The sequence below is a fragment of the Tachyglossus aculeatus genome, chromosome 14 (genome assembly GCF_015852505.1).
Source record: "Tachyglossus aculeatus isolate mTacAcu1 chromosome 14, mTacAcu1.pri, whole genome shotgun sequence".
NCBI lineage: Eukaryota > Metazoa > Chordata > Mammalia > Monotremata > Tachyglossidae > Tachyglossus > Tachyglossus aculeatus.
In genome coordinates, this window is record NC_052079.1 from 51,622,739 (window position 1) to 51,649,766 (window position 27,028).

General features: G+C 45.4%; 1 protein-coding gene across 1 annotated transcript in view; it reads left to right on the forward strand.

Annotated features, from left to right (window-relative positions):
- Positions 1-27,028, forward strand: part of TNRC6B (trinucleotide repeat containing adaptor 6B) — a 201,421-nt gene that overhangs the window by 165,098 nt on the left and 9,295 nt on the right. The window contains exons 11-20 of the mRNA XM_038756387.1: positions 600-645; positions 4,253-4,401; positions 11,514-11,639; positions 14,615-14,746; positions 15,865-15,960; positions 16,736-16,910; positions 18,869-19,006; positions 22,364-22,540; positions 23,265-23,411; positions 24,173-24,268. Of these exons, the coding sequence (XP_038612315.1) occupies positions 600-645; positions 4,253-4,401; positions 11,514-11,639; positions 14,615-14,746; positions 15,865-15,960; positions 16,736-16,910; positions 18,869-19,006; positions 22,364-22,540; positions 23,265-23,411; positions 24,173-24,268 (1,282 nt within the window). The remainder of the gene's footprint in view (positions 1-599; positions 646-4,252; positions 4,402-11,513; positions 11,640-14,614; positions 14,747-15,864; positions 15,961-16,735; positions 16,911-18,868; positions 19,007-22,363; positions 22,541-23,264; positions 23,412-24,172; positions 24,269-27,028) is intronic.

Genomic DNA, 27,028 nt, shown 5'->3' on the forward strand with positions numbered 1-27,028 from the left:
ACAGTCTAGAGGGGGAGGCCAACATTAATATGAATAAGTAAGGTATAATAAATCATTTAAAGACAGGTACATAAGTGCTGTGGGGTTGGAGGTGGGGCAGATATCAAATGTCCAAAGATCACGGATCCAAGCGCATAGGTGACGCAGAGGGAGAATGAACCGGGGGAAAATACGGCTTAATTTCTCCCTTCTGTGTTGCCCTTGCACTAGTATTTGCACCTTTTATTCTCCTCTCCCCCAATCCTGTAGCACTTGTGTACATGTCCATAATTTATATATTTATATTAATGCCTATTTCCCCCTCTAGACTATAAGCTCGTTGTGGGCAGGGAACTCTGTCATATTGTATTCTCCCAAATTTGCTTACTCTGAATACAGTAAGTGCTCAAATAGGATTGATTGATTAATTGTATGTGGTGACTCAGTACAATTAATTGAGAATTCCTTAAGCAAACCCAGCCAGTTACTACGTTTTCGGTTTGATAGGAGGCCGTCTTCCTCGGTTTAGATCATGCTCGGGATGCAAGCCTGCATTTCAGATACTTGCATATTTAGCCATAACGGACTGAACTCTCTCTTGTTTTGTTTTCCTTTTTCAGAGTCAACCTGAGGACAATCCGGGCAGTAAAATGGATTTGTCTGTCGGTGTGTATCTCTCCATTAAGATGACTATGATCCATTGATTCGCTACGTGCTGTGTTTAGTATGTCTTTGCCAGGATGCAGCTTCTAATTCTGAGAAGACAAAACCAAGAGCGAAGCAGTGTGGCCTTGGGGAAAGAGCACAGGGCTCGGAGTCAGGAGATGTGGGGGTTTTAATCCTGGCTTTGCTACTTGCCTGTGGTGGACCTCGGCCAAGTTGCTTGACTTCTGGGCCTCACTTTTCTGAAAAAATGGGCATTAAATGCGAGTTCTCCCTCCCACTTAGGCTGTGTCTTAGGGAAAGACTGGGTCTGGTCTGATTGTTTTGTGTCTATCTCAGCTCAATGCTGCTCATAGTAAGCGCTTAACAAGTGCCACTGTTACTGTTAATGGTATTATGGTTGTTTTTGCTATTATAGTTATAATAGTAAATCTTCCAGACAGTACTTTGAGACGTATTCCATTTGATCGGATTTCACTGTCGTATTTGTTGAGTGCTTACCTTGTGCAAAGCACTGAAAGCGCGTAGTACTTAAATCAGACTCGTGACAGTTGCCCCTGTTTTCTGAAGAAAATAGGGTCCCTTGTCAGGTGCATTTGTTTAAAATCACATAGAAAGTGGGGCTGAAAAATGTGACGGATGCTTGGTTATTTGGCCCCAATTTGGCATGTCCGATGGGGCAGGAAACCCAGTGCGGAGTAGAGGAGAAAAGCTGTTTCCAGGGAGCTGGAAACCCTAGAGTGAATGTACTCTGTCTAATGTGCTTTTATTGCGTATGTCTTTCACATAGCACATCTAGTATTTCAGCGCTTCTAATAGTGAATAGATTTCACTTCAGTCATTTAAACACATCCCTGTTGTAAATGTCAGGACGGTAAATTAGTAATGATTGTAATGACTAGAAGAAGCATGGCCTAGTGGAAAGAGCACAGGACCTGGGTTCTAACCCCAGCTCTTCCACTTGTCCACTGTGTGACCTTGGGTAAGTCACTTCACTTCTCTGGGTCTCAGATCCCTCATCTGTAAAATAGGGATAAAGACTGTGAGCCCCATGTGGGACATGGAACTTGTCCAACCTGATTACCTTGTATCTACCAAAGCACTTAGAACAATGCCTGACACATAGTAAGCATTTAGCAAATGCCGTTTTTTTTTTAAAAAAAGTTGACGTGTCCTAGCCCCAGGCATGTATGGCTTGCCTGCAGGCCTCCATTGTTCATTCTGCTGTCTTTCTAATTTCTGCCGTGTGCCCCTCACCTGTAAATACCATTGCCCTTATTCCTCCTTGATGCTTTCATAGAGAGGCTGAGAGTAGCTCAGGATGGCACTCAGACCGTGGGGAGAAAAGGGAATGGGTGCCAACATACCTAGGCACCTTCTCCCTTCGTCCTCCTCAACCTCTGCTCCTCCTATGTCCTATTCGCCTCCCCATTTCTGACTTCCATGTGGTTTTCCACTCTGTGCAAAAATGAACAACCCCAGGAAAACTAGGACTCGGTGTCTGGGATGGAGCTATGCAGTCAAGTTGGTAGAAGTGTTCCCTGCCCACAAGGAGCTCATAGTTTAGACAGTCTGCATGACCTAGTGGAAGGAGCCTAGGTTAAGGTCAGTCTTATCTGCTGTGTGACCTTAGGCAAGTCACTTCTCTGCCTCAGTTGCCTCATCTTGTAGGAGGCCTTCCGAGGCTGAGCGCCTTCCTTCCTCTCCCCCTCGTCCCTCTCTCCATCCCCCCCATCTTACCTCCTTCCCTTCCCCACAGCACCTGTATATATGTATATATGTTTGTACATATTTATTACTCTAGTTATTTATTTATTTATTTGTTTTACTTGTACATATCTATTCTATTTATTTTATTTTGTTAGTATGTTTGGTTTTGTTCTCTGTCTCCCCCTTTTAGACTGTGAGCCCACTGTTGGGTAGGGACTGTCTCTATATGTTGCCAATTTGTACTTCCCAAGCGCTTAGTACAGTGCTCTGCACACAGTAAGCGCTCAATAAATACGATTGATGATGATGATGATGATGATCTTGTAAAGTGGGGGTTGAGACTGTGAGCCCCACATGGGACGATTATGACACCTGTCTACATGTTTTGTTTTGTTCTCTGTCTCCCCCTTCTATACTGTGAGCCCGTTGTCGGGTAGGGACCGTCTCTATATGTTTCCGGCTTGGACTTCCCAAGTGCTTAGTCCAGTGCTCTGCACACAATAAGCGCTCAATAAATACGATTGAATGAATGAATGAATGAAAAGGAAGCTACAAAACTTCAGTACACAGAGTGGAAGGTGGGCACCCCCTCTGCCCCCCAACCCCTGCTTCTATTTCAGATTGGGGTGCTCCATCATGCTCCAAGTTGGGTCACACCTCTTTAAGGTAACAGAGCTATAAGGCATGAAGTTATTCTGACATGCTTTCCTGTTTCCCTTCTTGTCTGTCTGGTCCAGGGAATGGTCAGGGATCTGACTTGCAAGTCTGCACCCTCCCACCTGCACCCCAGAATTGCTTTGCAATTGGATATCCTAATCTGTGGGGTATGGGGGAAGCGTTGTGTGTTTGGGGGGCAGGGGTGTGTTTGGGTGATCTGGGTGGCACATTTCTAAATCAATCAATCAATCGTATTTATTGAGCACTTACTGTGTGCAGAGCACTGTACTAAGTGCTTGGGAAGTACAAGTTGGCAACATATAGAGACAGTCCCTACCCAACAGTGGGCTCACAGTCTAAACAAGCTGGCAGGTTAGTAACCAAAAGATCACATTTAGTTCTCACACATTGAGTCATCAGAATAATAATAGTAATAGTTCTGGAGGGAGGGCATTCCGGGCCAGGGGGAGGACGTGGGCCAGGGGTCGATGGCGGGACAGGCGAGAACGAGGCCCAATGAGGAGGTTAGCGGAGCAGAGGAGCGGAGGGTGCGGGCTGGGCTGGAGAAGGAAAGAAGGGAGGTGAGGTAGGAGGGGGCGAGGGGATGGACAGCCTTGAAGCCGAGAGTGAGGAGTTTTTGCCTGGTATTCGTTAAGTGCTCAAGCACTGTACTAAGTGCTGGGGTAGATACAAGGTAATTGAATTGAACACAATCCCCGTCCCACACAGGGCTCATATTCTTTATTCCCATTTTACAGGGGAGGTCACTGTGAGGCCCAGTGAAGTGACTTGCCCAAGGTCACACAACAAAGAAGCGGTGAAGCTGGGATTAGAACCCGGGTCCTTCTGACTCCCAGGACTGTGCTCTATCCATTAAGCCACACTGCTTCTCCAGAGTGTGGCCAAGCCCATTGGAATTTCTCGTTAGATAACAGGTCCTCGAATTGAGTTGCAGAATTTTGCTCTGTGCAGGGCATAGGTTTCTGCTATTGACCACACAGAGCTATTCAGAACGTTCACTTTTCACAAATGCTGGGTCCTATGAACACAAAATCGTTGCTGTCTTCTGTATTAAGGTATCACCGCTCAAATGCTGACCACCCTCAGTTGGGATCAATCCTGCAAATTTCCGGGTGGAACTACTGTATTCCCAACGGTTCCTCTGAATCTTGTGGTGAATCCCTGCTGTTGTGGACCAGGCACGAGAGTGGACAACTGACTTTTCCCTTTTGTGGTCTTTCAGGAAGCCTACCCGATAAGAAATTTGATGTGGATAAGCGAGCCATGAATCTCGGGGATTTTAACGACATAATGAGAAAGGATCGATCTGTGTTCCGTCCACCCAATTCCAAAGACATGGGAACCACGGACAGTGGGCCTTATTTTGAGAAGGTGAGTGAAATTCTTTTCGCATTAAAGTTATTCTCAGTTGTTGCTTTGGATTGTTGATTCTGAGAGCATTGAATGGTGAAATGGACATGGAAAAAGCTGTTTTAGGCTCTAGATGGTGTCCTGAGACCAGCTGGGCCCGTGGATGTTACGGTAAGAAGCCTGGTAGAAAAATATTAGTAAAATGAGAATTATAGGTCAGGAAGAGGTCTGTTTTGCTGATTGTTTGGGTGGAAAGCAACCGTTTTCATTTTCTCTGTGAGAGGGAAGTATCTCCCTAGCAATTGTAAGGGTTGTACTGGAGAGAATTTCACCAGTGGTTCTAAGCCATAGTCATTGCTACCAACAGTTCTTTTACTAAATAACATTAAGTTCCAGATATTTGTGCTGTCACCACATCTTCCTGTCTAGCTGGCCAATAGGGTGATACTGAGTTTCGGTGACATTTTTCGGTATCCATTTAAAACCTAAGACCTATTTACTAATAAAGTCCTTTGGGAAGAACAATAAGAATAGCTTGAATGGACAATACGGGCAGACTTCATATATTAAATTTATAGCCTACAAGGTATATAGACTGGATTCAAAATATCTATTTTTTTTCATTATTTTAGATCTTCTGTCTTCGATATTTTTAACTCATTGTAAGACCCATGAAATAAATTGAATGTCCTGTTTTGGCCACCTCAGAAAAAGAGGCTGTACCTGCAAAGTCCAGTTGACATTAGGGAAGACTGAACAATTATCTCGTTGATTTATGTCCTGCAAACAGTCCACTGGGTGACTTAGACCAGAAACTCCATTATTGAGGCCTCAGTGTGATCATTTCTCATGGGTTTATTCCCGTGGTCTGGTCAGGTTCTACCTTCAAAGTCCAATTGACATTAGGGAAGACTGAACAATTATCTCGTTGTTTTATGTCCTGCAAACAGTCCACTGGGTGACTTAGACCAGAAACTCCATTTTTGAGGCCTCAGTGTGATCATTTCTCATGGATTTATTCCCGTGGTCTGGTCAGGTTGTACCTGCAAAGTCCAGTTGACATTAGGGAAGACTGAACAATTATCTCGTTGATTTATGTCCTGCAAACAGTCCACTGGGTGACTTAGACCAGAAACTCCATTATTGAGGCCTCAGTGTGATCATTTCTGATGGGTTTATTCCCGTGGTCTGGTCAGGTTGTACCTGCAAAGTCCAATTGACATTAGGGAAGACTGAACAATTATCTCGTTGATTTATGTCCTGCAAACAGTCCACTGGGTGACTTAGACCAGAAACTCCATTATTGAGGCCTCAGTGTGATCATTTCTGATGGGTTTATTCCCGTGGTCTGGTCAGGTTGTACCTGCAAAGTCCAATTGACATTAGGGAGGACTGAACAATTATCTCGTTGTTTTATGTCCTGCAGACAGTCCACTGGGTGACTTAGCCCAGAAACTCCATTTTTGAGGCCTCAGTGTGACCATTTCTCATGGCTTTATTCCCATGGTCTGGTCAGGCCCTGCATTGTTCCAACTCCTTGTCCTGACCTACAGGAAAGGCTAACGAACCAAACTTTCTAGAGCCGGCACAATGCTGGTACCATTGATTAGAGGCGTCAAACAAAGAAAAGTTTACAAGGACGGTTTGCCGTCCCCTGTTTCAGTAGTTAAAAGTGATGAACACGGTCAGTTCGGGAGAGTCCAAAACAAAAATCATGGGGCGGTTTTGTCTTCCGGTGGGTGCAGAGCAAGAAAAAAAAAAATGACGTGGCTTTAGTTGTCAGGTGGTGCCTTACTAAGCAAAATGCTGATGGTTTTATCGAGTGGGAAATGTGTCCTCGTTGTTCCAGAACAAATTAACTTTGCTTATTCCTGGTGTTTCTCTCTTCCCCATCCCCTACCCCTCCTTGCATTCTGTCGCTTCACTAACCAACACTTTTTGTGATTGGCTAACTCCTGCTTCAGCTGACTTTGCCTTTCTCCAATCAAGACGGGTGCCTTGGGGATGAGGCTCCCTGCTCTCCCTTCTCCCCTTCTCCCAGCTACAAGCTGTCTCCCTCTGGCTCCACACTATCCAACGTCAGCCTTGGAGCAATCGGCACAGGGCTCAACCCCCAAAACTTCGCCGCTAGACAAGTAAGGAGGCCTCCTCAAACTTCTAAGTATTGGCTGTGACCTCGCTTTGGCCCTGGTCTGCAGTTTAGTGCGTCAGTTGTCTGTTTTGGGAACTTGGTTGATCGACTGTTCCGGGCGCCCAGAGTGGTATAAAGTGCAGGTTGGATTTTTGGCCACTGTCAAAGCCCATCACTTAATATCTGTGAGTGTGGCTTGTGATGATTTTTTTTTCCTTCAAATTTTTTTAAAACTAATGTTAGCAGTGTGGCTCAGTGGAAAGAGCCCGGGCTTTGGATTCAGAGGTCACCGGTTCAAATCCCGGCTCCACCAACTGTCAGCTTTGTGACTTTGGGCAAGTCACTTAACTTAACTTAGTATGTTTGGTTTTGTTCTCTGTCTCCCCCTTTTAGACTGTGAGCCCACTGTTGGGTAGGGACTGTCTCTATATGTTGCCAATTTGTACTTCCCAAGTGCTTAGTACAGTGCTCTGCACATAGTAAGCGCTCAATAAATACGATTGATGACTTAACTTCTCTGTGCCTCAGTTACCTCATCTGTAAAATGGGGATTAAAACCGTGAGCCCCCTGTGGGACAACCTGATCACCTTGTAACCTCCCCAGAGTTTAGAACAGTGCTTTGCACATAGTAAGTGCTTAACAAATACCATTATTATTATTATTATGTTATCATCTGGATATATGTATGTATAGACGCACAAACATGACACTTTTTGGGGACCCGGTCCACTAATACATGATTTATTTACTATTTTAGAGAGGTGATGAGTGACAAGTAAGTACTGTGATATTCATAGTTCTCATCACCAAGAATAGTAGGACAACTCTTTTACCAAGAATTCTAAATAATCGTGATCAGCACCTGCGAGATTCATTAGGAACCTCGCTGAGCCTTCAAAGTGTTTTCTTTTGACGGAGTTGTGCGTTGTTTCAGATGCATCAATTAGAATGTCAAAGTGTTAGAAGGCAACTTTAATCCCAGTACTAGTTAAGCGTACATATTTTGTCTCATTTCTCTGTTTGGGGGGGGAAATGGATGACAGTCGAACTGCAAGTATATAAGTCTTACCTTGAATTAAACAGGCCCTCTGCTGGAGCAGGGCTTGGCAGAGCTCCAAGAAGAAACCATGCCAGCGAAGCAAGATTAGAAAGTCCGATAGCATTTTGCTTTCACTATCCGTAGGAAAGGGAGTTACCCCCGCAGGGTTCTGTCAGCTGCCTCGCAGTGGCTCCATTGTGATTTGGACTGGGATTTCATCATACTTGGGCTGTAATTCCAAGATAGCTTCTTGATAATAGGTATATTATCATCACTGAAACCCTCCAGACATTGAAGTGATGACTGTGCCACAAAAGCCCTTGCTTCTTAGCCTCCGTAGATTTGACTGGCAAGCCGTACTTCGATTATTGCATGCCCTAGGGGCAGCGGATTCTGTGGATTTCACTTACCTTGGGAACCAGCATGACCTAGTGGATAGAGGACGGCCCTGGGAGTCAGAAGGACCTGGGTTCTAATCCCAGTTCTGCCTCTTATCTGCTGTATGACCGTGGGCAAGTCACTTCGCTTCCCTAGGCCTCGGTTACCTTGGCTGCAAAATGGGGATTGACAGCGATTATCCCTCCTCCCCCCCGCTAGTGCGGAGCAGGGGACTACGTCCACCTGATTAGCTCGTATCTACCCCAGCGCTTAAAACAGTGCATAAAACATAGCGCTTATCAGATATTATTATCATTATTATTACTACTTCCTTCTCTGGGCAGTTGCATTTCAGGGCCACCAAGGTCAGTTACGTTGGCTCAGTAAACGCAGATATTCTAGATATTCCAATGCTTCCAGCAGCTGCTCTAGAGCTTTAGTTTGTCATAACATAGTTTCCTCAGTCTAATATTTACTATTGGGTGGAAAGGACATGAAAATATGTTTGAATTTTTCGAGACAATCCACCACTTAGCTCAGTGCCTGGAACATAGTAAGTGCATAACAAATATTTAAAAAAAGAATTTTGCAGAACATCAGATATTGAAGCCAGCCTAATCTTGGAATTTGGAAGCGTGCAAAGACAGTTCTTTCTGAAACACGTTTGTGATGGATGAGATGATAATTGAGATAACTCCCCGAATGTGGATCTGATGGTTCATTCTTGTACAGACATATGCTTTGGAAAAAAAAAAAAAGTTCACATGTATGTGAAGAATGAATCGACTTTCAAACATTAGAATTGATAAAGCTTTATATTTCATTTGACCGGGCCGTTTTTTTTTTCCCAGTTTTTCAGTACAGCGGTAGGGATCCACGTGATTCTATTAAACGTTTTATGCTGCTGAATAGCTGCTCCATGAATCTCTGCCTAGGCAGGGAGAAATGACCAGTTTGTGATGCACAAAATGTAGGCAAGCTATTTCTTCATAACTCATGACCTGAACTTCCCTGTCACAAATTTCAGAAATCAAAGCGAGGTTGAAGGTTTTTTGGAAGGGACTCGAGAGCAAGCTAATAAAACATTGAAAACAGGATCCTGAGGGAATTGCCACTTCTGGCCCAAGAAAATGGAGGGCAGCCCTGTTGAAATGAAGAAAGCCAGGTGGAGCATATTTATTCTCCAGAGCCCTCAATTCCAGGTGCCCCCTGGCAAAAAAGTCATATTTGAAAATCTTGCTGCTAACTTCAGGTCCGATCCATAGTTTGCACAGGACGCTCCACCAGGAGCCTGCCTCCTTAAGGGGCAGGAAATTTCCTACTCAAGTACCATTTCCGACAGTTCCTCCAGCTTTCTGGTAACATCATCATCAGGACATGAAAGCAGAGGTTCTGTCTGTAACCAGAAGAAAGAGGAGTCTTGATTTTAAGTAGGATGTTTTGACCAAGCAGTTTTTTCTTCTTGGGATTGACTATCTATCTATCTATCTATCTATATCTATCTATTTATCTATCTATATCTATCATCTGTCTATGTATTTATTATTTATTTATTATTTATTTTTAATATTTATTTATTTTACTTGTACATATCTATTCTATTTATTTTATTTTGTTGATATGTGTGGTTTTGTTCTCTGTCTCCCCCTTCTAGACTGTGAGCCCACTGTTGGGTAGGCGCCGTCTCTATATGTTGCCAACTTGTGCTTCCCAAGCGCTTAGTACAGTGCCCTGCACACAGTAAGCGCTCAATAAATATGATTGATTGATTGATTGTCCCTCGCCCAACTGAAAGTGTCATTCTTTCAAACAAGACCTTTCCGCATTCCACCCTACAGTGTGCCTGTCTTCGTCTCCCTGATTAATGAGGCAAAAGTGGAATAATGAGCAAAACAGAGTCCCCTCAAAAAGGCAGCATATAATTTCTAGTGGCAGAGGTTCATAGTTTATCCCTTGTCTGGGAACATATGGTTTAATTACTATGTGGTTTTCACTTTTAAAATGGTCCACATATATAAAATTTTCTGTTAGTGTTCTTTCTACAAGTTCAGTTATCAGATTGAGGAAATTGTTGCATTCTCGATGTTTTCCCCCCCATCCTTCCTAAGAGGATCTTAAAAATCCCTTCAAAAACCTGGACTTGCTGAGGCTGATTCTTTTTCACAAGTTGTCAGTCAGTGGCACTGAAGTGAGCACTTAGTGCAAGGCCCTGTACTAAGTGCTTGGGAGAGTACAATATAATAGTTAATAGACACGATCAATCAGCCTGTTAGTGGAATTGGAGCCCCTACGGTGTGCAGAGTGCTGTACTAAGTACTTGGGAGAGTACAGTGCAACAGAGGTGGTTGACATGCTCCCTGTCCACAACAAGCTTATAGTCTAGATGGGGAGACAGGCAGTATAAATAAGTAAGCTACGGATCCCTGCCCATGACTTCATTTCTGGGAGGACATCCTTCAAGCTGGGAGATTTTCATTCATTCGTTCATTCAATCGTATTTATTTAGCGCTTACTGTGTGCAGAGCACTGTACTAAGCGCTTGGGAAGTACAAGTTGGCAAAATATAGAGACGGTCCCTACCCAACAGCGGGGTCACAGTCTAGAAGGGGGAGACAGACAGCAAAACAAAACATATTAACAAAATTCATTCATTCATTCAATCTTATTTATTGAGTGCTTACTGTGTGCAGAGCACTGTACTAAGTGCTTGGGAAGTACAAGTTGGCAACATATAGAGACGGTCCCTACCCAACAGTGGGCTCACAGTCTAGAAGGGGGAGACAGAGAACAAAACAAAACATATTGACAAAATAAAATAAATAGAATAAATATGTGCAAATAAAATAGAGTAATAAATATGTACAAACATGTATACAGGTGCTGTGGGGAGGGGAAGGAGGTAAGGCGGGGAGGAGGGGGAGAGGAAGGAGGGGGCTCAGTCTGGGAAGGCCTCCTGGAGGAGGTGAGCTCTCAGTTCAAGTTGGTAACATATAGAGATGGTCCCTACCCAACAGTGGGCTCACAGTCTAGAATTGGGAGACAGACAACAAAACAAAACATATTAACAAAATGAAATAGACTAAATATGTACAAGTAAAATAAATAGAGTAATAAATATGTACAAACATATATACATATATACAGGTGCTGTGGGGAGGGGAAGGAGGTAAGGCTGGGGGAGGAAGGGGAGAGTGGTGATTTTCCAAACCTGGAGGTTCCCATTTTGGAACCACTTTATCCTAAGAACCTCATGTTCTTTCCATAAATAGACACTGTTCCGGTAGTGCTCCATGGTATCGCTCTCTGACACCCCCAACCCCCCTCTCTCTGACCCCCTTTCCCCCCTGTCTTGCCATTCCCCTCTCTTCTCACCCAACCACAGTAATTACATGATAAAATGTTCCGACTTCTGCAGTTGAGTACCCAGTAGGAGAGTATAATTTAGATGCTCAGCTTTGCCATAGTTGCATTAAGCCACACTCTGACAGAAGGGTTCAGGATGAGTATTGAGACCTTAACCAGAACTTGTGTGTGTCTTACCTTTTGAAACATCTTAATATTCACGGCCTGCCTTGTTTTTGCAGGGTGGCAATCATGGTTTGTTTGGAAATAGCACAGCACAATCAAGGGGTATGCACACACCCGTGCAACCACTGAACTCCTCCCCTAATCTCCGGGCACAAGTGCCTCCCCAATTTCTCTCTCCCCAGGTAAGTCATTTTTGTGGTCGTGAAGTCTCAAAAGATTGAAGCAAAGTCATTTTTGTGGTCGTGAAGTCTCAAAAGATTGAAGCAGCGTGGCTCAGTGGAAGGAGCACGGGCTTTGGCATAAGCAGCGTGGCTCAGTGGCAAGAGCACAGGCTTTGGAGTCAGTGGTCATGGGTTCAAATCCCCGCTCTGCCAATTGTCAGCTGTGTGACTTTGGGCAAGTCACTTAACTTCTCTGTGCCTCAGTTACCTCATCTGTAAAATGGGGATTGACTGCGAGCCCCCTGTGGAACAACCTGATCAGCTTGTAACCTCCCCAGTGCTTAGAACAGTGCTTTGCACATAGTAAGCGCTTAATAAATGCCATCATCATCATGGGTTCAAATCCCGGCTCTGCCAAATGTCAGCTGTGTGACTTTGGGCTAGTCACTTAATTTCTCTGGGCCTCAGTTACCTCATCTGTAAAAAATGGGATTAAGACTGTGACACCCCCCCCCCGCCCCCGTGGGACAACCAGATCACCTTGTAACCTCCCCAGTGCTTAGAACAGTGCCTTGCACATAGTAAGCGCTTAATAAATGCCATTATTATTATTATAAAAGCCCTCAACACCAGCAGGGCTCCATGGAATAAATTAGTGGATATAAAACTGGTTTTATTTGTTCCTATAATTTTAGTTCAAGGGACGTCTGGTGCCAGTGTCAGTAATCAAAGCTCCTGTAATGATGCATCAAATCTTGCCTTGATATTTTTTTTCTCCCGGGGGCGGGGTGTTAAATGGAAATTGTTTTAGAGTTCTTGTGCATTCTTTTTAAATGCATTGTACTGTTATCTTAAATTGATTAACGATATCTTCAGGTCATCTTAAAACAAAATGAAGAGCCAATTTTCAGAAATATAAAAGATTAGTTATTTGAAGAGAATGTAAGCTTGTTGTGGGCAGGGAATGTGTGTGTTGTTGTATTGTACTCTCCCAAACCCTTAATACAGTGCTCTGCACACAGTAAATACGATTGACTGACTGACTCCTAAACTTTAAAGAGGCAGCATTGTGGCCTAATAGAAAAGGCATGGTCTTGGGGTCAGAGAATCTGGGTTCTAATCCTGGCTCTGTCACTTACTTGCGGTGTGGGACCTTGGGCAACTCACTTAAACCTCTTCTTGGCCTCCGTTTCTTCGTCTGTAAAATGGGGATCATCATCATCATCAATTGTATTTATTGAGCACTTACTGTGTGCAGAGCCCTGTACTAAGCGCTTGGGAAGTACAAGTTGGCAACATATAGAGACAGTCCCTACCCAACCGTGGGCTCACAGTCTAAAAGGGGGAGACAGAGAACAAAACCAAACATACTAACAAAATAAAATAAATAGAATAGATATGTACAAGTAAAATAAATAAATGAGTAACAAATATGTACAAACATATATACAGGTGCAGTGGGGAAGGGAAGGAGGTAAGATGGGGGGACGGAGAGGGGGACGAGGGGGAGAGGAAGGAAGGGGATCAAATACTTGTTCTCCTTCCCACTTGGAGTGTATGGGACAGGGACTGTCCTATTATCACTTCATCTTGGGTCCACCCCGGATAGGGCAGAGTGCATCGTAAGCACACTGTTGTTGTTATAGTAGTTGTTTGAGCCCAGAATACTTTGCAAGAGTCAACGGGACATTGTGTCCGCAAGCTCTTGTTTTTCACAACTTTTCTTCTCTCCCTTGCCTCCCGCTCCCCACCCGCCTGAGGGAGGAAGTACGAGAAGAAATGGAGCACGTACCGTTCCTCGGATAGCGAGCAATTACATGAGCGAGGTCCTTAGCCTCTATCTAAACATACAACTGGGTTGCCCCAGGGCTGACAAGCGGGTGCATTTCCTCAGTTACTGTGAATCGCATGTCTGGAACTCCATCATCATCATCATCAATCGTATTTATTGAGCGCTTACTATGTGCAGAGCACTGTACTAAGCGCTTGGGAAGTACAAATTGGCAACATATAGAGACAGTCCCTACCCAACAGTGGGCTCACGGTCTAAAAGGGGGAGACAGAGAACAAAACCAAACATACTAACAAAATAAAATAAATAGAATAGATATGTACAAGGAAAATAAATAAATAGAGTAATAAATATGTACAAACATATATACATATATACAGGTGACCACCACCTGTACAACTGCACCACTCAGCTGCTTTAGTTGAGGGTATAATGTGCGAAGGGGACTCCCAGCTGATCGTCCAGGGCTGGAGATCTTGCTGCCGTCTCTAACTTCCTCACACGTGCGGGAGTGCGTTCCAAATTTTGCCCACCCACACCCAGTGAAGGGAAAGATGTGGCCCACCAAAACCCTTCACCTGGAACTTTAATTTGGGAAACAGAATAGTGGAGCCAAACGTGAATACAGTAGAGATGAATTGAGCGGGGGAGGCCTGAAATGGAAATGAACACATCGCTTTGTAGTATTTTAGGTCGTTTTCTTATAGATCTCAACTTTATATAGATTCGTCATTCTCTTATTTTAATACGTCCAAGTTTACTTAAAGCAGTCATGATCTAATTTCGCATTGCATCTGAAAGTCGTTATATTCTCTAGGTGTTGGGCAGTAGTGGATGAAAATGTATCCTAATTAATTCAGTTAAGCTTTTTTTATTATTCACTGGGTTTATAGAACTCGTGTATTCTTTTTCCGTCATTCAGTTAGTCGCATTTGTTTAGCGCATACTGTGTGCAGATCATCATCATCATCAATCGTATTTATTGAGCACTTACTGTGTGCAGAGCACTGTATTAAGCGCTTGGGAAGTACAAATTGGCAACATATAGAGACAGTCCCTACCCAACAGTGGGCTCACAGTCTAAAAGGGGGAGAACACTGTATTCAGCACTCTGTCATTCCTCGAGGTTGTTTGAAAAGAATGATTGAGTGGGGAATGTTGGTTTTGACCAGTTGTCTTCAATTTCCTGTGGCTTTCTTGGTAGGTTTCTGCCTCCATGCTGAAGCAGTTTCCCAACAGTGGCCTGAATCCAGGTCTTTTCAACATGGGGCCCCAGTTGTCTCCTCAACAAATTGCCATGCTGAGCCAGCTTCCACAGATCCCCCAGTTTCAATTGGTAAGTAGCCGATCCACTCCCTGGGGCTAAAAGGATTCTCTGCCAAGTGTGGATTTTTGTTTGCTTCCTTCGGGATTGTTCCACCTCTTGGGTTGTGCTGATTTGCATTTGTGGAAATCATAGATGTACAGTGTGGACTCCCCACTATCATCCCCCCTCCATCATCATCATCATCAATCATATTTATTGAGCGCTTACTATGTGCAGAGCACTGTATTAAGCGCTTGGGAAGTACAAATTGGCAACATATAGAGACAGTCCCTACCCAACGGTGGGATCACAGTCTAAAAGGGGGAGACAGAGAACAAAACCAAACATACTAACAAAATAAAATAAATAGAATAGATATGTACAAATAAAATAAATAGAGTACTGAGGCGCAAAAGGATGGCAGAGGTCCCCGGGTCCTACTTTTGACCCTGTGCCAGGATCTCAGGGACTGGGAAAAGCAGAGCCCGGGCTTGGGAGTCAGAGGATTTGAGTTCTAATTCCGACCCCACCGAGTATCTTTTGTATGACCTTGGGCAGGTCACTGAACCTCTCAGGGCCTCTGTCACCTTATCTGTAAAATGGGAGTTACTAGCTCTGCGTTGTTCTTTTTAGCATAGCCACTCAAGTGGACTAAATCTCATCACCTAGTATCGTCTTCAAAATGGGAAGGTCTCGATCACTTCCAATATGCTTTTTGAATAGAGAGAGTGAATCGTGTAATATCAAAAGACGAATCTGTAACTGTTTTCCTATCTTAAACTCCAACACCCCATTACACTGTGTGCGTGTCTCAGTCACTTCCAATATGCTTTTTGAATAGAGAGAGTGAATCGTGTAATATCAAAAGACGAATCTGTAACTGTTTTCCTATCTTAAACTCCAACACCCCATTACACTATGTGCGTGCCCTGGGGACTATACCTAGCAATGTATTCATGCAGATACCTACACATGTCCTGGAAATTTGGGGTTTTGACCTGATTTGATGAAAAATAAGAAAGGAAATTGAATTCCTCCAGTGCTTTATCCATTGATCTCTTTCCTAGCAAACTGCAGTTAATTCCCGTTCCAAAGTGCTTTCTAGCTGCCGTAAGTCCTTGTCGTCCCATCTTCTCCCTGCTTCCCAGGCTTGTCAGCTTCTCCTTCAGCAGCAGCAACAGCAGCAGCTGCTACAGAACCAGAGGAAGATTTCTCAAGCTGTCCGCCAGCAGCAGGAGCAACAGGTGAGCACCGTTCTTGACCCAAATCACCCCTTTTCCGAAGCCCCCATTCTCACGGGAAGCCCAGCCTCCATTCCCATGTTCACTCCTTTGTCCGCCTCTGGGCTTCCCCGATTCCAAGAGACTCTCTCTGCTTTAGCCCCCTTTTTCCACGCCTCGTCCGTCCGCTTTCGTCTGTATCCTTTGAGTCTTTGAGATTCAGCACGCTCTCAGATGCGTTGAACTACGCATCTGTCATTCATTTGTTTATATCAGTATCTGCCCCTCAGGACTATAAGCTTGTTGTGGGCAGGGAAATCATTTCATTCATTCATTCTGTCGTATTTATTGAGCACTTACTGTGTGCAGAGCACTGTACTAAGCACTTGGGGAGCACAGGTCGGCAACACATAGAGACGGTCCCTACCCAGCAACGGGCTCACAGTCTAGAAGGGGGAGACAGACAACAAAACAAAACATGTGGACAGGTGTCAAGTCGTCAGAATAAATAGGATTAAAGCCAAATGCATGTCATTAACAAAATAAATAGTAAATATGTACAAGTAAAATAAATAGAGTAATAAATCTGTACAGACATATATACAGGTGCTGTGGGGAGGGGAAGGATGTGGGGCGGGAGGGATGGGGAAGAGGAGAGGAAAAAGGGGGCTCAGTTTGGGAAGGGGAATGTGACTGCCAACTCTGTTATATTGCCCGATCGCGTAGTAGAGCGCTGCTCTGCACACAGTACGTGCTTGATAAAGGCTATTGATTAATGGATTGATTGTTTGGTTTGTAGCTTGCTCGAATGGTGAGTGCCCTCCAGCAGCAGCAGCAGAGGCAGCCTAGTATGAAGCACTCACCGTCCCACCCCGTTGGGCCCAAGCCCCACTTGGACAATATGGTACCCAACGCTTTGAATGTGGGGCTCTCAGACCTACAAACCAAAGGGCAAATACCTGGATACGGTTCTGGTAAGTGGCAAAAGGCATGACCACCGGCTCCCTCCAAAAACCGCCCGGTCAGCTGGTTCCGATTCTTCGGATCTGCCGGGAGACCCATGGCACCAAGCGGTAGCGTCATCCTAGGAAACGTGGAAGTCTGTGGGTTGCAGCTGCCCTAGGAAAACTGCTTGTTTTCTCCAAGTCCCTGGACCAGTCGGGTGCATTAGTCAGTCAGCCACGCTATGGGAGGGGGCTGTCTTAGCATGGCCCGGAGTACATTCCAAAGATGGGGACGTTGTGATGGTAATCTTGAAGAAGACTAGCGAGAATTGGAAAACCGTGGTAGGGCAAGTCGATCCAGCAGCGGACAGGTCATTTTTGTCCTGACAGCCCAAATAATAATAATAATAATGGCATTTATTAAGCACTTACTATGTGCAAAGCGCTGTTCTAAGCGCTGGAGAGGTTACAAGGCGATCAGGTTGTCCCACGGGGGACTCACAGTCTTAATCCCCATTTTACAGATGAGGTAACTGAGGCACAGAGAAGTTAAGTGACTTGCCCAAAGTCACACAGGTGCCAATTGGCAGAGCTGGGGTTTGAGCCCATGACCTTTGACTCCAAAGCCTGGGCTCTTTCAATCAATCAATCAATCGTATTTATTGAGCGCTTACTGTGTGCAAAGCACTGTACTAAGCGCTTGGGAAGTACAAGTTGGCAACATATAGAGACAGTCCCTACCCAACAGTGGGCTCACAGTCTAAAAGGGGGACTTTCCACTGAGTCACGCTGTTTCCTTCAGTTGAATTGTCACTGGTCGGCAGCTTTGCCATCCACTTTGTCTTTGGGGACACTCATCTGGGACTGGCAGGCCAGATTGCCACTGGGAAATTCAACACCGCCTCTACCCAACCTGAGCTGCAGGGAGAATCATCAGTTCTCAAACATTCTTCTTAGTCTGTTCTCCCCTAGATGATAACGCCAATAAAATAATATTCGGTAATCTTCCCAGATCGGTACCTAATTTTAGATACTTGCTTACTTTGTGAGAGGGTAGGTGTGGGACCCAGAAGGGAAGAGCCTTATCGATACCTTTGACAGTCAGACCACAGTCATAAAACAGGACCTGGACTCACCATGGACGGGTTAAAAACAAAAAAAAAAATCATCCGTCTCTGCCACCTGACACTTTTCTGGTGATAATAATAATAATAATAATAATAATAATAATAATGTTGGTATTTGTTAAGCGCCTGCTATGTGCAAAGCACTGTTCTACGCGCTGGGGAGGTTACAAGGTGATCAGGTTGTCCCACGTGGGGCTCACAGTCCTCATTCCCATTTTACAGACGGGGGAACTGAGGCCCAGAGAAGTGAAGTGACTTGCCCAAAGTCACACAGCTGACAAGTGGCAGAGCCGGGATTTGAACCCGCAATCTCTTGACTCCAAAGCCCGGGCTCTTTCCACTGAGCCATGCTGCTGGACTCTGGAGTCAGAAATGCTCAAGGTCAATTTCCCCAATTTTTAGCGATCAGAAACAAGTTTAGGGACATGGAAATTTGTGTCATTGATAGTCCAGATAGCTGGAGTTTATTTAGACGTTCTTTCAACTCTTCTCCCTTTTGAAATCACATTATCCATTGCCTAATCATGCTAATAGTGGTGTTCCCTGCAACCTGTTGAAATCCTTCTCATGCCTGAACTTCAGATCTGGGCTTATATAGAGAGGGTCATGTATGTTGATGACGTTAAGTAGCGGAGAGTCTTGGCAGATGAAAATTGCAGGCAGGGTTTGGTAGTGAAGTGCAATCTACTGGCTGCAAGCAGGTATTAAATGGGGGAAAACCTAGTGGAAAAACTTCGACATTCAGAGGCGCTTTTACAAGACTTGGGCATTATATATGCAGAGTCTTCTCATCAATTTTAATATGGGAGAGTATTTTTAAACTCCAGAGGGAGCGGAAATATGTAATTTTTTGTTTTTCAGGCTTTGGCTCAAGTGGCATGGATTATGGCATGGTTGGAGGGAAGGAAGGTGGAACAGAGTCTCGCTTTAAGCAGTGGACGTCTATGATGGAGGGGCTACCCTCTGTAGCTCCACAAGATGCCAATATGCACAAAAATGGTAAGTGGTAGACTCTAGACATACAACGGGGTTAGGTAGAGTAGTACTGGGCTGTAGCAGAAAGCCGAGTGTTACGAATGTGAGAAGAGTAAAGAAGAGTGTATGTTAGGGACATGATTGGAGGGAAGCATAGGCAGAGTCTACTCAACCTTCCACCGAGAATCCCAAAAATATATCCATGTGATGACCAGTACAGGTCTCCCCAGGGCAGAGCGGCAGTGGAAGAAGATGGGAAGTGAAACAACAGTCAGGGGCAGCCACTCCCAAGTCTGCCGTGGCCTTGCCATAAATGATTAGAAGTCTGCGGCAGGCTTGGTTGCTGCTAGAAATGGAGGCAGTGGCGGTAGTTTTACTTACCCATTTCCACTCTGCTCCATCCTCAATAGCATCATGGTTGGTATGTGTAGGGGGACTCTAGGGGAATGGATTTGTGTGTGTGTGTTTGACCATCTGGGTTTGTCGTGGGACACTCCCTGATGGGTGGAAGACAGTTGGTCCGGTTCCTTGGTGTTCCCCACCTTCACTGGGATTTAGCCCATCTCACTCCTGTAAATCAAGGTGAGGCTTTGGCGGGGGTCACAGGTCTCGCCTCCCTTTTCCTTGCCTCCCCAAACCCCCAGGTATTTTTCCTTTGGAATCACTTCTCTGAGCAGCAGGGCTCTAGGAAAGGCTTAGCTGGGAGAATCAGAGATGGCGACCCACCTGATGACATTTCTAATTTCATAGGAAAATAAATCCAGTGGGCCATTTCAAGGTTACTTGATCAAAACCATAAACAACCGAGAGACAACAGGCTCTTTTTGTATTGGATTAGTAGAGAGCGCCTTGGGTTTGGGGAGCTTAGAGCGCGCTGTGGTTTCATGCTTTTTGTGCGTCTGCACCGAAAGCAGTACGAGCTCTGCTCCGAGTGGACCAATACAGTCTCAGCTCCTCGTCACTCCTCCCAAGCGTTTCTTTTAAATTTTCTTTGAAGCCGATGAAAGGTCTCAGAACATCCATTCAGCTTTTGTTTCCGTTTTTTTCTTTCACTCTCCAGTAAATCAGTTGGGCCCTACTGCGTATCCATGAGAACCGAGTATAAATAGGAGTCTGGCTGTACTTTTGGTTGCTCCTCTTTGGCAGGCCCCAGCCCTAGCAAAATTCATTCAGGCCTAGGTCTTTCAGCTTCCTTTGGAAGAGTCTGATTGGTTCCCATCCTGGAGGATTTGTCAAGTAGCCACTTGGCGTTCCCTGTCCACTTTCTCCAGACATTCTTTTCGGTTACATGCCATCTTCTGTTGTTGCATTGCAATTGGGAGACTTGCTTCTGGGCTGAGCAACCCAATATCACCATATCCCAAATGATATTATTACAGTGTCTTGGACCATTTTTTCTTCTCTTCCCATAATAGAGAAGCAGCGTGGCCTAAGTGAAAGAGCCCAGGCCTGAGAGCCAGAGTATCTGGGTTCTAAGCCTGACTCCACCCCTCGTCTGCTGTGTAACCTTGGGCAAGGCACTTCTCTTCTCAGTTTCCTCCTGTGTAAAATGGGGATTAAATCCCATTCCTTCCTGTGGACAGGGACTGTGTCCAACCTGATTATCTTGCACTTATCCCAGCGCTCAAGTACAGTGCTTGTCACACAATAAATGCTTAACAGATACCACCATTAGTATTGTTATGTATCTCGATTTCCTCTCCTGGGCATGAGAGCACTTGGTATAATGCATTGCACCCGGTAGATGCTAAGTAAATATTGACCTGTAGATCTTGATGATAATGATAATAATAATAATAAAAATAATGTTGGCATTTGTTAAGCGCTTACTATGTGCAAAGCACTATTCTAAGCGCTGAGGGGGATACAAGGTGATCAGGTTGTCCCACGCAGGGCTCACAGTCTTAGTCCCCACTTTACAGATGAGGTAGCTGAGGCTCAGAGAAGTTAAGTGACTTGCCCAAGGTCACTCAGCAGACACGTGGTGGAGCCGGGATTCGAACCCATGACCTCTGACTCCAAAGCCCAGGCTCTTTCCATTGAGCCATGCTGCTTCTCTAGATGATGCCTCTAGACTGTAAGCTCATTAATAATAATCATAATGATGGCATTTATTAAGCACTTATTATATGCAAAGCACTGTTCTAAGCTCTGGGGAGGTTACAAGGTGATCAGGTTGTCCCACGAGGGGCTCACAGTCTTCATCCCCATTTTACAGGATGAGGGAACTGAGGCCCAGAGAAGTGACTTGCCCAGAGTCACACAGCTGACAAGTGGCGGAGCCGGGACTTGAACCCATGACCTCTGACTCCAAAGCCCGGGCTCTTTCCACTGAGCCCCGCTGAAGCTCATTGTTGGCAGGGAAGGTATCTGCCAGCTCTATTTCATACTCTCCCAAGCACTTGGTACAGTGTTCTGCACACAGTAAATGCTCAATATATATGATTGACTGATTGGAAGCAAGACTCCTGTAGGTAATACAGAGAGCCAGATAGATGCCTGCTTACCTTGACCAGTCCCGGATGATGTTCCCCACCGTCTCCTCGTCCTTGCTTGGTTAGGTGGTTAAGTGAGGGAGGAATGGATATTCGAATTGGAGGTATTGGATTGGGAATCCTTTCTCAGCTTCTACCCATATCCCCTTCATTGCCTTAAACCCTCTGGCCTCCCTAACTCCCAAGTCCTTTTTATCTTATCTGCTTTGTACAGCATAAGACGGGGGGAGTCCACTCATACCGCTTGCCTTTAAGGGATGTCTGTCAGTGAGCAAGTATTAATTAAGCACTTACAAATGAGGTGAAGTCAGTGTAATTGAAATTCCTCCAAGAAAAATACAGCATGGTCTCCCCCTCCCCTTCTACAAAAGCAGGGAAGCAGCATGACCTAGAAGAAAGAGCACGGGATGGGGAATCCGAGAACCTGGGTTCTAATCCTGGCTCTCCCAGTGAAGCAGCGTGGCTCAGTGGGAAGAGCACGGGCTCTGGAGTCCGAGGTCATGGGTTCAAATCCTGGCTCCTCCAATTGTCAGCTGTGTGACTTTGGGCAAGTCACTTCACTTCTCTGGGCCTCAGTTACCTCATCTGGAAAATGGGAATTAAGACTGTGAGCCCCCCTTGGGACAGCCTGATCACCTTGTAACCTCCCCAACGCTTAGAACAGTGCTTTGCACGTAGTAAGCGCTTAATAAATGCCATCATTATTATTATTTGTCTGCTGTGTGACCTTGGGGAAGTCACTTCTCTGTGCCTGTTGTCTTATGTAAAATGGGGATTAAATCCTACTTCCTCCTTAGACTGTGAGCCCCACGTGGGATGGTTTTGAGTTGTTTTGCGAAGACCTAGTCCTCCCCCTGAGGGTGATGCGCTTCTGTCTGCTTCTCAGGCGCCATAGTGCCCCCCGGGAAGACCCGAGGAGGATCGCCGTACAACCAGTTTGACATCATCCCGGGTGACACGTTGGGCAGCCATACGGGTTCCGCTGGTGATAGCTGGTTACCTGCCAAATCTCCACCAACAACCAAGATTGGAAGTAAATCCAGTAATGCCAGTTGGCCTCCAGGTATTGCCCAGTGCATCTTTTCTGGAAAGGAATTGACTGAGTGGTTGATAGACTGTACACAGAGGGTGCCCAATTTCTTTGACCAGTGCTTTAGCCTCCATTCACGCGAGTTCTGCTTGAGTCATCTTGTCACCCCTCTCCTGCTGTAGAAAAACGTGGTTTCACAGGTGAAATGTAGTCAGCAGGTCCTAGGTTTCTGTGGTCCTTTCAGTGACTCGGTCATTATAATTATTTTGGGGGGGGTTTTGTTTTGTTTTTTTAAGCTTACCTCTAGTCACGGGTTGGGAATGCCAGGAAAAATTTAAGTTGTGGAGAAGTCATTTAGTAGTAACATATTGGTGTAGGGACTAGCCTCCTGCTTAAAATGCAGCTGGTAGTAAAGGTTTTCAGTCCCATGGACCCTAGTTCATTTCTAAAAGACGGTCTAGAGAATGTCATCAACGGGGATGATGTCAAAGGAGGAAGAAAATCATTGGCAGTTAAGTACATCTGTGGGCACGGGCCCACATATTTGGGCTGGTTTATCTCGAAAGCCATAAATCCCATTCGCAGGAATTTTAAAGGGTAGCGAATGAGCTAATCCCATCTAGCAAAAGTCATCTTCTGTAATAATACTCCTTAAAAAAAATAACAAGGCGAATGTATTCTCTCGAATATCATTTTTGAGTTATTTTTATTTTTTAAAATGGCTTACCGCATCTCGTTCGTATCCTTCCTGCCCCAGAATTTCAACCAGGAGTGCCGTGGAAAGGTATCCAAAACATTGACCCCGAATCTGACCCCTACGTGACTCCTGGAAGTGTGCTGGGAGCAACAGCCCCCTCTCCCATTGTAGATACTGACCACCAACTTCTGCGGGACAACACCACAGGTAAATGAGCGCGCACCGCCTGTGATTGCGCGGTTGTAGTTCTTCTGGGACCTGTCAGTCAGTCACATTTATTGAGCGCTGACCTGTGTGAGTCTTTGAGCTCCTCCCTCCATCAAAAGAGCACAGAGTATGGCTGGCATGGCCCTGACCATGAGTCCTTGAGGGCCTCCCTCCAGCAGTAATAAACTGGCGTTCTAACCAGTGACCCTTTCAATCTGTTGGTTTTTATCCAGATAGTGCCAGATGGAGAGGGGTGGGGAACAGGATGGGGATTTGGTTTGGCACTTCTTGTCAGCTCCCAAAAATGGGCACTCCCCGCCCTGCCTTCACACTCACCAGGCCTCCAGCGGGGCAAGCCGGGGGAGTGGTGAGAAGAGTCTTATCAGGGGAAAACCTGGGTATGGAGGTGGACCCAGTTATAATCCTGATTCCCGGCCCTGCTGCACCTAATTCCTGATGAGTTCTAGTTAGCTCTTCATTTCAGCTCAGTACAGTGCTTTGCACACAGTTAAGCGCTCAGTAAATACGACTGAGTGAATGAATATCAAGCCACAGAAATGGAGTTCTCTCGCGGTGTAGACTGCAAGCTCGTCTCTAGACTGTAAACTTGTCCTGGGCAGGGAACGGGTTTACCAGTCTGTTGTCCCAAGCGCTCTGCACCCAGTAAGCGTCCGATAAATACGATTGATTGATCAGGATGTCACTGCTACAATGTGTATGTAATATTTTCTTGTCTTTTTCCTTTCATGTGCCCATCAAAGGGTCTACTTCTTCCCTCAACACCTCGCTGCCTTCACCTGGTGCCTGGCCCTACAGTGCCTCTGACAACTCCTTTACCAACGTTCATAGCACTTCAGGTATGCCAGCTTGGAAAATCAGACTCAATCAGTGAATCCGTACCATTGCGTTAAAACCAACCCGATCAGCAAACGTGATGGTAACAACTTCCCTGCTGTGAGCAAATCCAGCTATCCATGGGCACAGAAGGAAAGTGTAGCAGTTATTCCCTGTGTTATTTTTATTTTTCCATTTCATTTTCCCCGTGCCAATTTCCGTCTTCCGCTTTCATCCCTACTTGCCTTCATTTTGCAAAATGAGGTCCGTCAAGAAAAACCTTCCGTCAATGGGAAGTCGGCCTAATCTAGTTGTGGCTTTCTTTTGAAGGGCCGGACCTTTAGTCAAGTACTTCAAACTGGGCTTTTCCCTGTTTCCCTGTAGCGGGGTCCTGCTAGGATTTGGGGTCTCCCGGGGTCCGTATCCCTAAACTACGCTGAAGCAGGGAGGGCTACAGCACAAGAAGCAGTGTGGCTTAGTGGATAGACTGTGGGCCCAGAAGTCAGGACGACCTGGGTTGTAATCCCGGCTCTGTCACTTGTCTGCTCTGTGACCTTGGGGAAGTCACTTCTCTTCTCTGTGCTTGTTACCTCATCTTTAAAACGGGGATTGAGTGTGAGCCCCAAGTGGGACAGCCCCTTTGTCCAACCTGATGAACTTGTATCTACCCCAGTGCTTAGAACAGTGTTTGTCATATAGTAAGTACTTAACAAGTACCACTATTGTTGTTACTACTATTATTAAGTCCTGACCTCAGCCCGTGAAGTTTTCTGTGCCTTCATCATTTGTGTTATCTGATGGTCTCCGTCTCCCAGCTCACGCTGGGGAAAATGAATTCCTACCTCCATGTCGGGCTAGTAGATTGGGAAATTTGGTGTCTGGAATGCCATATTCTCCGTGATAACTGATGGCTTTTTAAGTAGCACGATCCCACAAGAGATAATGGTATCCTAGTGGAGGTCATGGCAGGAGACAGGGCGTTCCGGAGAAAATATATCCAAGAAGTCGCTCTGACTGGGAAACGACACTTGATAATCATAGTGGAGATCATGTATGATACCTGTTCTTGGTGCCTCCCCCTCCCAAGAAGCAGCATAGTTTAGCAAAAAGAGCACAGGCTTAGGAGTCTGAGGACGTGGGTTCTAATCCGGCTCCGCCACTTGTCTGCTGCGTGACCTTGGGCAAGCCACTTCACTTCTCTGTGCCTGTTTCCTCATTTAATAATGATGGCATTTGTTAAGCGCTTACTATGTGCCAAGCACTGTTCTAAGCACTGAGGTAGGTACAAGGATATCAGGTTGTCCCACATGGGGCTCACAGTCATTCAAGTGAGGGTCTGGTGCAAGGGTGGCCTAGTGGAAAGAGCAGAGGCCTGGAATCGGATGACCTGGGTTCTAAGCCTGTTTCTGTCACTTGTCTGCTGTGGGACCTTGGGCAAGTCGTAGAGAAGCAGCATGGCCCAGAGGAAAGAGCCCGGGCTTTGGAGCCAGAGGTCATGGGTTCGAATCCTGGCTCCGCCAATGGTCAGCTATGTGATTTTGGGCAAGTCACTTCACTTCTCTGGGCCTCAGTTCCCTCATCTGGAAAATGGTGATTAAGACTGTGAGCCCCCCGTGGGACAACTTTATCACCTTGTAACCTCCCCAGCGCTTAGAACAGTGCTTTGCACATAGTAAGCGCTTAATAAATGCCATTCTTATTATTATTAAGTCATTTCACTTCTCTGGGCTTCAGTTACCTCATATCTAAAATGGGGATTAAGACTGGGAACCCGGGTAGGACATGGTGTGTCCAACCTTGTATTTATCCCAGCTCTTAGTACAGTGCCTGTTACCTAGTAAGCACTTAATATACACCATTAAAAAAAAAATGTGCCCAGGCAGTCAGCACTGGGGATTGATGAGTAGTAAATAATAAGAGTTTGCATCCCCAAGCCTGAGGGCTTCAGATGGCTTCAAGGAACACCGCGGCTCCAAACCTCCCCCTGCTTTTTGCCCTTCTTCACCACTCACTGCTTGCAATAGGCTTAAAGGGACTACCTTCTGGTCGCCCCTTTCTGTCCTGCCCCTTTGAGGTTACTTTCAAGTGCAGCAGCTCACAGTGGATTTTAGCCAGCTCCTGAGGGAGCAGTGTTCCCAAACGGGCAAATCCTTGACTGGGAAATGGGGAAACAGGAAACTCATCCCTGCTCCTACTAAGTCAAAAAAGACGTTGAAGAACTGAATTGCCTTTTCTACTAATGAATATTACAGGTAGAATTGTAAAGTCCAAACTAATCCCCAGAATATCTGCCAGGCTTCACGTTCTTTTAAGGGATGCAAAGTATTTCAAAACACAGAGTAAAGATGCTTCAAATAAGGCAGCCTCTCCAGTTTGCCATTGACAAGCTGTTATGTAGTTAGGTTTCTCCTGAAGTTCATATTTAGATAAGAAAACAGTGAGGATGAAAATGTATTTTCCCCAAGTCACAGCCCGACGTCCAGGTGTTTGTTTTATTATAATTTTTTTATGGTATTAAGCACTCTATGCCAGGTAATTTAGATAATAAAGCTAATCAGGGTGGGCACAGTCCATGTCCCACTTGGGGCTCACAGTCTAAATTCCCCTTTTACAGGTGAGGGAACTGAGGCACCAAGAAGCAAAATGACTTGCCCAAGGTCACATGGCTGGCAAGTGAGGGAGCAGGAGTTAGAACCCAGATTCTTCTACTTCCAGGGTCACGCTTTACAAATTCAGAAATGCGTGGAGGGGGGAAAGGTTAAATTCTTTAGTGAACATCATGC